The sequence below is a fragment of the Nelumbo nucifera genome, chromosome 5 (assembly GCF_055504915.1).
Source record: "Nelumbo nucifera cultivar China Antique chromosome 5, China Antique-T2T, whole genome shotgun sequence".
In the NCBI taxonomy this organism is placed as follows: domain Eukaryota; kingdom Viridiplantae; phylum Streptophyta; class Magnoliopsida; order Proteales; family Nelumbonaceae; genus Nelumbo; species Nelumbo nucifera.
In genome coordinates, this window is record NC_142653.1 from 5,173,499 (window position 1) to 5,188,035 (window position 14,537).

General features: G+C 39.3%; 2 protein-coding genes across 2 annotated transcripts; both read left to right on the forward strand.

Moving 5' to 3' along the window:
• The first annotated feature begins 6,229 nt into the window (after nt 1–6,229).
• LOC104589115 (uncharacterized) lies at nt 6,230–10,304 on the forward strand. Its single transcript, XM_010247313.2, has 2 exons — nt 6,230–6,363; nt 9,422–10,304. Exons 1-2 carry the CDS (start codon nt 6,230–6,232, stop codon nt 10,302–10,304), a joined length of 1,017 nt encoding a protein of 338 aa, XP_010245615.2.
• Nucleotides 10,305–13,568: 3,264 nt separating this feature from the next.
• Nucleotides 13,569–14,537, forward strand: LOC104589137 (agamous-like MADS-box protein AGL29). The gene has a single exon (XM_010247345.2). The coding sequence runs from the start codon at nt 13,621–13,623 to the stop codon at nt 14,443–14,445; it is 825 nt and encodes a 274-aa protein (XP_010245647.1). The 5' UTR covers nt 13,569–13,620; the 3' UTR covers nt 14,446–14,537.

The window sequence follows — 14,537 nt, forward strand, 5'->3', positions numbered from 1 at the left end:
GTTTTGGGTTCAAGATTGATCATTGAAAATGCAGTTCTAAAATAAGGAATGCGATACGCAGATGGGAGAGAAAATTTTTTTGAAATTTCGCCCAACCTTCCTGCAAGGGTTCGGCCATCCATATGATGGATCTCTCATCCCTTCAATCCCATTGACCCACTTCCCCCTCTCAAAATCTAGAAAAAGAACGCCCCCTTAATATCTCGAAGGCAATGGGCTTATGGGCATTCTTGTCCATTTATGAAATACAAATGAGCATTTTCAATTTTTTTACACATGTCCTTTGAAATACCCTCAACCTATCCTTCAAAAAGATTAAAAACAACTTTTAACGATTGTTAGAATATTTATAGAGTATTCACTGAATGTGCTTCCTATGTTGGGCCAATAGGATCCGGTCTTTAGTGATTCAATTTGGGGTTCATTAAGGTCGTATTTGGCTTGAAGGAGAAAGTTGTGATAGGAAGGGAAAAGTAAGGAAACCTTTACAAACCTTTATAGGTTTCCCTTCCATTCCTTACCTTTCCCTTCAAACCAAACATAGACTAAAGTTAAGCATGGATGGATAAATGGAGCATGAAAATGATGAACCTAGCTTTACTTTATTTTGCAAGAGTGGCCATAACGATTTGGATTTAGGTAGTGTTCGGTTTCATGGAACATCCACGCTACCCTGTTGTATGAGATGACGAGTTATCCCATATTTCGCATCTAATATTTACTGTTGCATATATCATGCTATTTAAGTTTGCATGAAAAAGTCAAGGTTTTTAAAATCGATCCGGAGAACGAACCAGTCAGGGGTCTGGTTCCCAGGTCAAATGATCTGACCGTTTGAACTGAATGATCGACCCATTATGACAGAAAAATAAAAAATAATAAAAATGGACAAAACTGTTGAACGGTTCAACCACCCAAGTCAGCGGTTTGCTGACAAAATCAACATTTTTTTATGGAACCAGTCACCTAATCGGTTCCTGGTTTTTCCAATCCAATAGTTCGGTCCGGTCTGGTTTAAAAAACCATGGAAAAATTAATAAAATTTAATTGGATAAATGTATATTTTATTATTTATTATTTTTCATGGTTTTTAAAATCGGCTCAGAGAACGAATTGGTCAGGGGTCTGGTTCCCGGGTTGAATGGTCGGCCCGTTCTAACAAAAAAAATGATCAAAACTGTTGAACAGTTCAACCGCTTGGGCCAGCAGTTTGCTGACCAAATCAACGTTTTTTTGGCCAAAATTTGATTTTGGCGAAAAACGAAGCCGGTCACCTAACCGGTTCCCGGTTTTTCTAGTATGACCGTCTGATCCGGTCTAGTTTTGAAAACCATGGAAAAAGTAATAACATTTAATTGGATAAATGTATATTTTACTATTTGTTATTTTACAAGGTTTTTAAAACTGACCCGAAGTACGAACTGGTCAGGGGTCCGGTTCCCGGGTCGAACAGTCAGCTTGTTCTAACATAAAAAAATAAAAAAAATGATCAAAACCGTTAAACGGTTCGAATGATTCAAACGGTTCAAACAATTCAAATGGTTCAACTGCTCGAGTCAGTAGTTTGTTGACCAAATCAATGTTTTTTTTTGGTCGAAAACAAATTTTGGCAAAAAACGGAACCGATCACCTGAGTCAACCATCCGGTTTGGTCTAGTTTTGAAAACCATGTTATTTTACATAAATATATAGTAGTAATGACAACTTGTCAATAATATTAGTAATATTATTAATGTTATTTGTATTAATTATTAATTTTTTTATAATTTATTAATGTTTTTTCTATTATATATATTACTAAAAAATAAAATATTATATTTTAATGATTAACAGCATAAGTAATATCACATGTTGTAGTTGAGATGCATGGAATAAAACACAAGATGTGGACAGAAATGTGCCACACCTTGTAGAACGCCCATTAAGGTGTGGTATGGATCAATACACACACTTTTGTCCATAGTGCAGAACAACTATCTTATTGGGGTGTGGATGAAAAACACCACCCAATTTCTCATCTACGTTACAGAACACTCCCTTAATCAAGAATTGTTGCACTAACCAAAATAAATAGTGGAAATAATTAATTAATTATTTTATAATTATATTTAATTTAATTTAAATAATTAAACCATGTTTAATTTATAATTTAAAAGTTTTTTGTGATGATTCTTCTATTTGAATCTATGTTTTTTTTATATATATTTTTTAATGTTTTATGAACATTGTCAATGTTTTAAAAAACGACCCGGAATCGGAATCGTTATGGCCATTAGTTTCTAGGTCGATGGTTCGGCTGTCCGGTTCGAATTGACGACCTATGATAAAAAATATTAAAAAATAATTAAAATAAAATGGCAAAAATTTGTTGAACAAGTCAACGTTTCGACCACCCAGGTCAACGGGTTATTGATTGATTCAGCGGTTTTTGGCCAATGACCGAATTTGGGGTAAAACGGAACCAATTGCTTGGACAGTTCCCAAGCCGAACGATACAATCATCTAGATCAACAACGATTCAAAAACCATGAACATTTTACTTGATTGAACTGATAATGTAACAGAATATAAACTACTAATGCTTGGAAGAATGCAAATATAAATATGTCCGATGAAAATATAAGGTTTAGAAATATCATAAGATTTTTATGAAATGTGTATATTTGTATTTGCACTCTTCCCAAATATATAGAATAATGCAAAACCTTGTATTATAGATTATAACTATAAATATATAGAGTGTAAAAGAGAATAGATTGATAAGCAATTGCGAATTTATGGGTGCGAGAGAATAGACTTCAAAATCTTCTTAGGGGTTGCTGGAGTTTTAGGTGTGGGGATGGGCTGCCCCCAGTCGTGTAGCTCAATGATAAAAGGAAAAGAAAAAATCCACAGGCCCAGTTTAAAGTTTAAACAACTTGGGGCACCAAGCAGTTGGCCAGATAGGGTATAAATAACCCTACAAGTAACATTGGAGCACAAGGGGGGAGAAGGGCACAACCCCAATGGGAGAGCAGAACTTCCCTCCTCTCCTCTTTCCCATGCAACTTGCAAAAACTGCGAGTATCTAATCCCTCTCTGGAAGGTACATAATGCAATACCTCGTCGGAGCTTGGATTTCCTACCTATAAGTCTACAACAATTCTACTCATATTTATACACTGGAAATATCTCCCATAGGTGTTTATATATTATCACTCATGGGAGATGTTCTCAATGTACAGCTGTAATGTCCTATAAGTGAATATGGATAAAATCCTGTATTGATAAGAGATATCTGGATTCCCTTGAAAGAGTCGACAGGCTACTTAACTCATCCATTTCAGTTTCGAAATAGACCGCCAGTTCCAAACCCCACCATGGTTACAGTGTATCGGAAGCTAGGTCGTTATTTAATGACAGGAGCCAGGAGGGCATCGATGATTTTGTTTTTTCCCTTGTAAGTCGTAACCCTTTCCATTATCCATTATCGGTGCCTTCAATCCTTATTGCAATCTGATCCGCGAAAAGAGGGCTTAGGTGCCTGACTCGGCAGTACAGTTGCACTTGTCAAAAACAAATTAAATAGGGCCAATCGTCGCACCTTCTCAGTGTTTTCAGCCACTCATAAGAAAGTCCCTGGACTTGATTAGTTTCCAAATATGCACGTCTTCCAATCAAGTCTGCCCTGGGACTTTAGTCGTCTTTCTTGCTAGCACTGCTCGCCTTCATCGCCCCAGGGACCCTTTTATTGCCATCTTGATATTCCCAGTGATAACATTAACATTGTGGCTAGTCAATCAAAGGCCAGCACTTTTTTTGAAACTTCATTAATGAGCACATGGGATTACGGTACCCATAGTCATTTTGAGAATTGGAACAAATTAAGGGCGAGTACAAGCACCCCGCTGTCTTTTAGGTTTGATTCTTGAAACATAAATCAGTGGTTGGCTCAGCTGGTGAACATTACCACCTTCCTTTATTTGAGATATAGACGATTTAACAACCAGCAGACATCAGCTTACGCCATCTCCAGATCCTAATTAACTTATGTAACTTTAATCAGACTCTGATCTTGATCAAATTAGGCCACATTTGGTATTCCTTATTTGATTTATCTTTTTATTGTTAAAATGTCTCTCTAAATATTAAGTTTTTAACTATAAAAAGGAGATAAATCCTTAAAATAAGAAATGCCAGATACAGCTTAAAACATATTAGATCCACTTAAAATTTCAAATTAGGCTGCGAGATACAAAGAATTAATGAAATAAAAAAAATGTTTTTAGCATTTTGGAAAGGGTCGGTTTTGAAAACGATATATATATTGGTATAAACCCAAAACTTTGTGCCTTGGGTCTTTAAAAGGATATAATATATCGTGAAACTCTTCCAAGGGCAATATTTAGTAATATTATGGACCTATTCACTTTTCGGTAAGTTACTTAGCAGGGTAAATGCAATTACCTGTGTAAGTTTTTCTTGAGAAATACTTACCCGAATAAGTGTATTTATCCGTGTTCTTTTATTTCCTAGGTAAATAAGGCAATGACCATTTTAGCCATATAAATTCATTATTAAAAGGGGCATTTTTGTCCCATTTAAGTATTGGTAACTTTCCCCTTATGTGAGAAAGTTATTTACCCATCTAGGAGATGGATATCACTTTCCGAGGTAAGTGTTACCTAGGAAAATAAACTTTCCTTGGTCCCCAAATAAAGTTGAAAAAAGAACATGGGATTCTTGGTCAATGGGAACCAAAATCCCATTGACCAACTTTCCCCCTTCTCAAAATCCAAAAAAAGAACACCCCCTAAAAGTAATTGGAGATGTTGAATAAGAAAAGGTGGAAAGAACTTATCGAGGTGCCAACTAGCTCGATTGGTGAGGCTCAAAAATCAGCTACTACCATTGAAGTAGATCTGGAATCACAACCCTTTGATGTATATCAGGCGATGTCACTTTGGATGAAGTGAGAGAAGGTCTACAAGCCTACAACAATGTATTCAAGCTAAGTTAAAATTTCACAGCTTTTAACCTAACACTATTCCAATGTGTGGTTGATTTTTCCTTGTTGATATGGTATTTGGCTAGGATCAAATCTCGCCTTCACCAAGGTTACATGGGTTATTCATGATTATGCATGATCTGGCGTTCTCTGTTGATAGACAACTTGGATGCTTAACTAAGTAGGTCACCTAGTTGAGTTGCAACGAAAGAGATTAGAGTGTATGGGTTGCTTTACTTGGGATGGACTCTCTAATGCTTAAGTGAGCGATGAGTTTTGGGAGAGCTAAAAAGTGAAAGAGCTAGAGAGTTGTGAATGTTAAATCACGCCTACCTTTTCTAAGGAAGGGAATGCCTTTATATAGGCTAACTGTCGTGAGCTTCATGAAGCGCGTCCGAGATCTTTGGCCCATCTGATTCGGAGGCGGTTTCATGCAAATAGATGGATTCCGCATAAGCAATAAGTGCTTATCCGATCGCCCTCGAAGCGGGTGGGGCAATAGTTAACTCATTCGATAGGGTGACGTGATCCTGGAGGATTCGGAGACGAAAGCCCACTCATGATGGGGGTCGATCACCACGTCCTACAGGTCACCAACTGCGCTTCAGCCAGGTCAACAAAGAGAGGTCCCCCCTCATGCTGAGGTCCCTAGCTCAATCTTGTGATAGCTGACCCAATCTTGCAATGGACGATTTGGTCTTGAGATTGCCGACCTGGTCTTGGGCCGAGGTGCCTACGTGATGTCGAGGTGTTAAGCAATCGTTCAGGGCCGCCACATGGCACAATGTCACTAGAGGGCCAAATCACCCCTCACCAATTGCCCCCACTCTCAAGTTGAGGTCGGTTCAATAAACGAAGTAGTTCATTGTAGGTCTCTATCCCAAAGTGACTTAGTTCAACTGCTTCGTTGGTGTTGGCCCGATTTGTTTGCCTGAGCTAGAAGCGTTTAAGGGCTGAACGTGGCATTGCGTAGCACATCGCCATCTTGATCATTGGGGCACATGAGCGAACTCGTCATCATGAGGAGGCCGAGTAGACACTCCAAGGACATCCATCGATATAGGGATATAGTCATCGAGGAGTTCGGTTGTTCACCGGAGCACCTTAAAAGCGAAGTTCGTCATGCCCACCCTCAAGGAGGGCTTCAAACTATGCCCCTACTTCCTCAGGTCACTCCACTCACAAGCTTCTACAGGCTTCTACTTAGTGTGTCTTAAGCCGGTCCTCGAGGGGGTGACCGACATGGTCGACGCGGAGCCCAAAACTGAGGTGGAGGATAGCGGAGAGGGCAACGAGAATGATGCTGACGAAGGTGTTGTTGATGAGGACGAGGACGATGTTACATGTTTGCTCGAGTTGAGGTGCGCTAAGCGCAGGTTAGCCATATGTCGTCGTCGTGTTTCAAATAGGTTGGCTTAAGGGAGCTTTAATGCTAAACGCGGTTTGGCTTCCCATTCGTAGATTTTTTCCGAAGTACGTGTATCACGAGTCAGCTCATACGAGTCACCAAAGCTGGTCTTAGTTAGGTTGCCGAAATTTTAACAAGCCAATTCATTCTTAGCACTTCGGCCTACAGACACTTTGTCACCACGGTAAAGGTGACCTGCGAGGGTGGCTCCATAGTCTGTTGGTCGTTAACTCCCACGAGAACCATGGAGTTCTCGACCTGCGGTGGCAACTCCACTCTTTGTTGGCCATCAACTCCCATGGGAACCATGGAGGGCTCAACTTGTAGGGGCAACCACAAAGTTTGTTGGCCATGAACTCTCATAGGGAGCATAGAAGGCTCGACCCGTGGGGGCAACCTCGTAGTTAGGGTTGGGAGATTCTGTCCGGGTGAAACCGTATAAACTTGTCCATCTTGATCATTCTAATTTTAACCCCTACCGGGGTTCCTTCAATCCAGGCGTACAAGCGGACAGATCGGATGCCATACTAAGTAAGTTGCTTGGTAAGAATGTCGGGGTTGCTTTACCCGGGGTGGGAACTCCGATATTTAAGTAAGTGAACTGATAATGTGACTGCATGAACGTGAGAGAGCTAGAGTGTGTGAGAGCTAAATCGTGCGTACCTTTTTTGAGGAAGGGGATGCCTTTATATAGGATAACTGCCATGAGCTCAACGAAGCACATCTGACATCTTAGGCCCATTCGATTCAAAGGCGGTTTCAGGCCTGTAAGTGGAAAGTGCTTATTTGGTCGCGCCCAAAGTGGTCAGGGCGGTAGTTAGCTCCATCGACGGGGCAGCGTGATCCCAGAGGAATTGGATACGATAGCCCACTCATGATAGGGGTTGGCCACTACGTCCTACAAGTCACCAACTGCGCTTCAACCTGGTCAACGGAGAGAGGTTGTCCCTCATGCTAAGGTCCCTAGCTCATTCCTGCGATGGGCGACCTGGTCCTAAGATTGCCGACATGGTCTTAGGCCAAGGTGCCTACGTGATACCAAGGTGTTAAGCAATGGTTCATGGCCGCCACTAGCATAATGTTACTGGAGCACCAAATCATTCCTCATCAATTCCCTTTTGTAGCCTCATACTAGCTACTAGGGCCGGAAATTTAAATTTAAAGATCTAATTCAATTTGATAAACATTTGATGTATTTTTCTATTATTCTTAAGCTTAAGGATGGGTTGGAGTGTATAAGGAGGTATGCACATGTCTTGTTTACTTTTTTTAGCAATATTAGTAAGTGGTGAGAGCCGACGATAGTGGGGTTGGAAACTGCATCTCTCCTAGGACTACCTAGTTTATATGTAAATTGAGTCACTGCTCAGTTGGCTTCTCTCTTTCTTTCTTTTGATAATGGCTAATTATATATTTGAATATACTTAATCAATTGAATTTGAATTCAAATTCGAATATTGATTGATTTGATTTGAATTTGATCCATTTAGACCCCACATGATGCCAAAACGATCTCTATACAAATTCGGTTTATATTGCCTCAATTTCTATGGTTTTGAAGGATAAGATGTCAAATGAATTTTGGTCGATCATAATCCACTGTGAAATTTGATAGAACACAAGTTGATTGATTACCATTTCTCGGAATCATAATCGGGCTCGTTGTAATTAAAAATTTAGAAGTTGCCAAAATAGTAATTTTTAATAGTGAAATATCAAGTGTTGATACATGCCCTCACTGTTTTGCTTGTTAATGGTTTCAAAAATTAATCAAAACCGTTTGGTTTGAAAACAGATTGTTTCTTAAAACGAAAACGCAAAAAAAAATATGTTCTTTGGTATTAGGGTAATCAAGAAATATTGAAAAACCGAAAAATGAACCAAATTTATTGTTCGGTATTTTCGAGAAACTAGGTATATATATTCATGTATATTATATTTATTTTTCACATATTTTACATTTTCTATATATTTAAATGAATATGTATGCATTGTAAAAACAAATATATATATATATATATATATATATATATTATTTAGAATATAATAATTTATATGTATTTCTATTTTTATTATATATTTATATATTTATTTATAATATATTTTATAAAATCCAAAAAATAGAAAAATCGATGATTAGCTGAATCAATCAACTTATTAACCTATCAGCTTCAGTTTAGTTTCAGTTAACGGTTTTTCAAAAACAGATTATACTGATTCAGTTTGGAAATTAGACCCACAGTTCGGTGAGCACTCCTTCTCGGGAGTCGGGTGTATTGTGTGGTTTCTGTTTACAAAACTGAAATCCAAACGTGTTCTTGAATATGATTTTTAAAATCCATTATCTTCCATGGTTTTTAAAACAAAACGAACTTATTTTTCTATTTCAAAACATAAACATTCAGAATATGTTTTTGTTTGTTTTTTATGACGTAGCGATTCAAAAACAAACGAAAACAAAAACATTCATATGGCATAACGCTCCCTTCGTGTTTTCACGAGTCTCAACAATCAGCTACTCCCGTTGGAGTATCCCTGGGCTAAAACCGTGAATCACGGCCCTGGATGTATTGATGCAGCCCTACCTTGAACATGATGGAGTGACGTAAGGTGGGACCGTAATCGAAGGCCATGATTTCACCGTTTTAACCAAGCGCAACTGTAACGGGTGTAGCTGATTTCTCCTCATTCACGAGTGTATGTACACGAAAGTATATGAGTCACGATTCACGGCGTGGAATTTAAGTCCAACGACTTCGTCGTAGAGGAGGACTCCTTGGTTCTTGCTTCCACCCGCGCGCGCGTATGTAGTAGCAAATCATAAGTCATAACAGATTGCCTAAGAGTTAGAAACCTTTCACTCCATCCCAAATTTCCAATCTCTTCGTGTAAGGCCGTAAGCTTGGACTATCTTTAATGGCAACGACAACGGCCAAGATAACTCCCGTCGATCCCAACTCTAGCCGAGTGTGTTTCTCCTTCGCTGCGTACGCCAAGAACTTAATAGATCATCTAAAACTATGCAGGATTCCAGTAACCGAAGGCCTCACCGACGATGAGTTCTCTTCCATTGAGACTTCCTTTGGCTTCATCTTCCCTCCTGATCTCCGTTCCATTCTTCGTGAAGGATTGCCGGTCGGTCCTGGGTTTCCCAACTGGCGATTGTCGTCTCCTCAGCAGCTCCAGATTCTCATCAATCTCCCCATCTTGGGAATCTGCAAAGAAATCTCTAAAGGGACTTTCTGGTGCCAATCCTGGGGTGACGAGCCTGATTACCCTAACGAAGCCCTATCCCTTGCCAAACAGATCATGCGGAAAGCTCCCATTCTTGTCCCGATTTATAGACACTACTATATTCCTTCTATGCCCAACATGGCCGGAAATCCGGTCTTCTTCATTCAAGGCGGATATTTCCGGTGCTCTGGTTTCGACGTCGCCGGATTCTTTCAGCAAGTCGAAATCAGGCAAAAGGACTGTGTTTACCGGTCATTGAATTCATCCCCAGCTTGGGCAGCAAAGGCGGCGAGGAGGATCGAGTTCTGGTCTGATTTAGTGGAGAATGTCACGTGCAGTAAGAGAGATAACACGTGCAGATGGCGGAGAGGAGTGCCATACAGAATTTTCAAGGAGGTAAGTTCGAGACTGCGAGAGGGCGGGTGGACGGAGGAGGAGGTAAGAGATATGATGATGACGACGGAGGGAGATGATGGGAAGGAGGGAGGGTCGTCATTTCTGAAAGACAGACATAGCTTGGAGCTGCACCTGCGGTTGCTATCTTTTACCTTGCTTCGAGCCGGGTGGAGGATTCACGACGTGGTCTACTCTCTTGGGTTCCATGAAGGCGGCATTCTGGATGCGGACTCTTGCTTGGACGTTCTAATCACTAAAGCTAAACAGCAATTATCATGACGGTCCCTAAGTAAAAAAGATAGGAGGAAGAATTTCCTTCGTTAAGAGAATTGCAGGTGCAGGTTCACCTGACAGTGCTGGATCGACACGTGTATATGTTTGGTTCTTACGCTTGAATGGGTTGGATCTTCGCAAACAGACAAGCATCAATTCTCAACCCTCAACCATGGATTCACGGGTCTCCAGTTTCCACAGTGCAATGACCATCCAGTTGTCCAGAAAATTCTAATTACCCGTCCAAACTTGTCAAGCAAGGGCCAATAAGTCTAATTCTGTGGGTCCTGCATCCTTAGTTCTTTTTAATTTTTCTTTATTAATTTATGATGAAGAAAATCAGTTGTCAAAATAACCTTATTTCCCAGTCTCAACTTCCAACCATTTCTTTTGACACGGCATTTACTCAATATATAGTCCTTCTAGAACGGAGTATTATTTTCTTTTTTCAATGCCTAAGGTTGGCCCGGAAAAAAATGCTGTTAATTATTTACAGTTTTCATGTCACTATCATCACATTTAACAAATTAATTGGGAGAATATATTTAATTAGGTGAAAATAAAGTGTGGTAGATTAACATAATTTTTTTTTGATAAATAAGGCCTATGGTCATATTTTATGCTTCATTCATAGCCGTTTGATGATTTATTTAACAAGACAAAGATCCACTGGTTGCATTTGGTTGTTGAACTTGGAAGAGAGTGGAACAAAATGAAGCTGGACTGTACTGTTGCATAATTCACAAGTAGCGACAAATAAGACAAGAATGCTTTGACATGTGAGTCCTAAATTTATATAGAAGATTTCTTGTGTTCCCACAGGCCTTAATTTATTTGTCTGCCTCCCTTTTCGCCTCTTTCCACAAGTTTTTATGATGGGTATGACCTTGTTCTTGTTTTTTTCTTTTTTTTTTTTTTATCAACTTGATAGGGTTGGAAGTGTTCGATCAAAACCATTTGCTTTGATCCACCTTGATACGACTAACTAATGATATATATGACAATGCTGTTATTGCAAAATTTTAATTTATATAAACCTGACCGAGAATCTGCAAGAGTGGATAATCAATATCTTGCATTCACAAACGCACACGCTGTGGTCCTCGTGTTTCATGCTGCTGTGGAGGGCCAGAAATTAATTGTTGAGCAAAGTTAGAATGGATTGATATATTCGGTTTTCTTTGATGAGTAATCAGTCGTATAACACCATCTATATGATGGTGGTGGTGACTATTGGCTCAAGCGTACTATTGCCCCAACCATGTAGTCTAGTCTCCATTCTCCAATTCATGGTCATCCAATTCCAATGGTAATCGAACATGTAAAAACGCCACAATTTTGGTGCCCAATAAAGAACAAAATTGATGCCTCAAAGGGAAGGTTTATCTGAAATCAAATCTTGTAGCAACGCCTAAATCCACCCAAACATCCAACTTGTTGTTATTAGGGCTGTCAGTGGGTCAAACAAACTCCATGGAACAAATCCAAACTGATTCAATATATGTCATATTGGCATATATATTACAAAAAAAAAAATAAACTGTCCATTTAATATATATCTTTTTCTTATGAGATATGCATATAATATTGTGATGTTTAAATGTAACAATTAAAAAATTTATCATCAATTTACATGTTGGAAGCATAACTATTACTTATAATTGGGTCTCATGTATATAAGTTTCATTAAAAATTGGGTCTAGTTCAGACAGGGTCTACCCAAACTGTATATTGGGAATATCTCTTCATGAATTATAATATGTTCTCAATGGGTGGCTGTATTGATGTGTGGGTAGGAAGATCCGGATTGTTATTTGTCGTAAAATTGAAGCCTTTCCCACTCACTGGCAGAGACTAGAGAGTTGACTAGTTTATGGATTTACTGCACTTTTTTGCCAGTCTGGATCTCCTGCGCATAAAACACCACAGCTGCACATCCGGAACATCTCCTGGTGAATGACAACATACACATACAGGAGATGTTTCTGATGTGCGCCTTTGGTGTCCTGTGGGTTGGAGATCTGAATACTTTTGTTTTTGCATTGCATTTGCAGTATACTTCCATTCAGTTTATTTGACGGATGTCCATTATATTTGTGGGATTCATATTGTAATTGAATGACAGTGCGACGCATGGTCGTTTAAATTACATGGTCAAAAACCTAAAATTGGAAATAAAACACTTCTCAAGGTCCTAAATATATGTCATTCAAGTACACTAACTATTCATAGGTTCGGCTAGTTAATTGCTTAGTTGGTCATGATTCAGAAATTAGCCTCAGAAGTCAGAAGCATGTATTGCCATTTGTATCTCATTTTCTCATATATTATTTTATATTTAGTTCACCTTCTGGGCATTACCGGGGTGAGGACAGAGCAGGGTGAACCTAAGGTCCATTGAACTTATCACGAAGAGTAGATCTACAGTTACACAGGTATGTCACCTTGTTATATTAGGGGAATACATATGCTGGTATTGGACTTGATGGCATTATCTGCCCTCAACCCTAACCTCAGAGCTGAGGTTGTATTTGGACCCTTACATTGGGTATTCATATGCTGGTATTTTGTATGCTAGCATAGAAATGATATATGTGTATGGACCCTTCCATTGGGTATATTTACTAATGGTTGTGTTTGGTTTGAAGTAAAAAGGTAGGAAAACTTATACAACCTTACCTTTTCCTTTAAATCAAATACACCCTAAGCGTTTATTTTATTAAAACTTTGATTGAACTGATTTTACTAAGCCTAATTCACATCCGAGCCCTGCATACACATCTCAACGTGTATCGGGAACATCTCTTATATTTGTCATTGGAAAATGTTCTCAATACACACAATCAGGATGTGTCGTGGGGTGTCCAGATGTGATCTCCACTAAGCTGCTATTGAAGAAGCTACTAGAGCAAGCTTTGCGGAAAAGCCAGTTTTTTTGCTGAATGACAACATAGCAAAACATAGCTTATAGTCTGTTTATATATGCAGGACCCACCTTGCGAATCCAAAAGCCACTGCGTGGAAGACCATAAGATGCCAGATGACAAACTATCACTCATCAATAGTATTTTTAAAATGCCAACTAATAGAAATATTTTGTCATTATCAAGATTAAGGGCATAAGATTCTCAAGGTCCAAACTTAGTATGTAATCTTATATATGGAAAGTAAAGATAATTATTAGCCATAAATTTAAATTTTAGACAGCTTTCAAGTTGAAAATTCCAAAGAATGAACCCCCCCCCTTAAATCTCCATGTTCCTCCCCTTACTTTGTTCCCACGTCTATCAATCTACTCCATTCATCTCTTATTGCTTTGAATATGATGAAGAAGACTAGCATGGGTCGTCAAAAAATCGAAATCAAGAGGATTGATCGGGAAGACTCTCGACAGGTGACCTTCTCTAAGCGCCGAAGCGGCCTCTTCAAGAAGGCAAGCGAGCTTTGCACCCTCTGCGGTGCTGAATCTGCTCTAATCGTTTTCTCTCCAGCTGGTAAGGCTTTCTCCTTTGGCCACCCGTCTGTTGACTCCATATTAGACAGATTCTTTACCCAAGATATCCCTCCTGAGGATAGTGATGGTGTCTCATCCTCGCTGCCTGAAGGCCATCGTGGAGGCATCATTTACGAGCTCAATCGACAATACACCGAGGCTTTCAACAAACTGGAAGCCGAAAAAAAGCGAGCACAGATGCTCAAACAAATTAGCAAACCAAACCAGATCCAATCCTGGTGGGAAGCGCCAATTGAGAATCTTAGCTTGCATGAGCTTGAGCAGCTAAAGCTGATAATGAAAGAGCTTAAACACAGTGTAGCCAAAAGAGGCAATGAGCTCTTGATGGATTCTTCCTCTCAGTCACCATTCTTGGCTTTTAACTCCTTATCAATGGTGGATCCTTTCGTACATGGCCATAAACCAAATGAGCGTAATACTCCTACCTTTCCTCATGGTCATGGTTATAGTTTACCAAATTGGAATAGTTCTTCATCTGTTGCCTTTGGGCTTGGTCTGCCCACTGTTCCCCATCGTCTTGGCTTACCATCCACAATTAATACTTCCAATAGTGTTTCCCATAGTTCTGGATTAATTGGGGATAATGTTTCTTTTATTCCCCACAATTTTGGTTTTGGGCATAGACTTTTCTGAATTATTGTACTTTCATATATGTTTGTGGCTTTGAGAAAGTACTTTGGATTTGAGTGTGGATTTATGATTTTGTTTTTTTGTTAACGGAATTA

Bases quoted from the DNA above. Each gene is read 5' to 3' on its own strand.
- LOC104589115 (XM_010247313.2), top strand. From the start codon at position 6,230: ATGGTCGACGCGGAGCCCAAAACTGAGGTGGAGGATAGCGGAGAGGGC. The intron at 6,364-9,421 runs GTTAGCCATATG...AAAACTATGCAG, and splicing joins TTGAGGTGCGCTAAGCGCAG to GATTCCAGTAACCGAAGGCC.
- LOC104589137 (XM_010247345.2), top strand. From the start codon at position 13,621: ATGATGAAGAAGACTAGCATGGGTCGTCAAAAAATCGAAATCAAGAGG.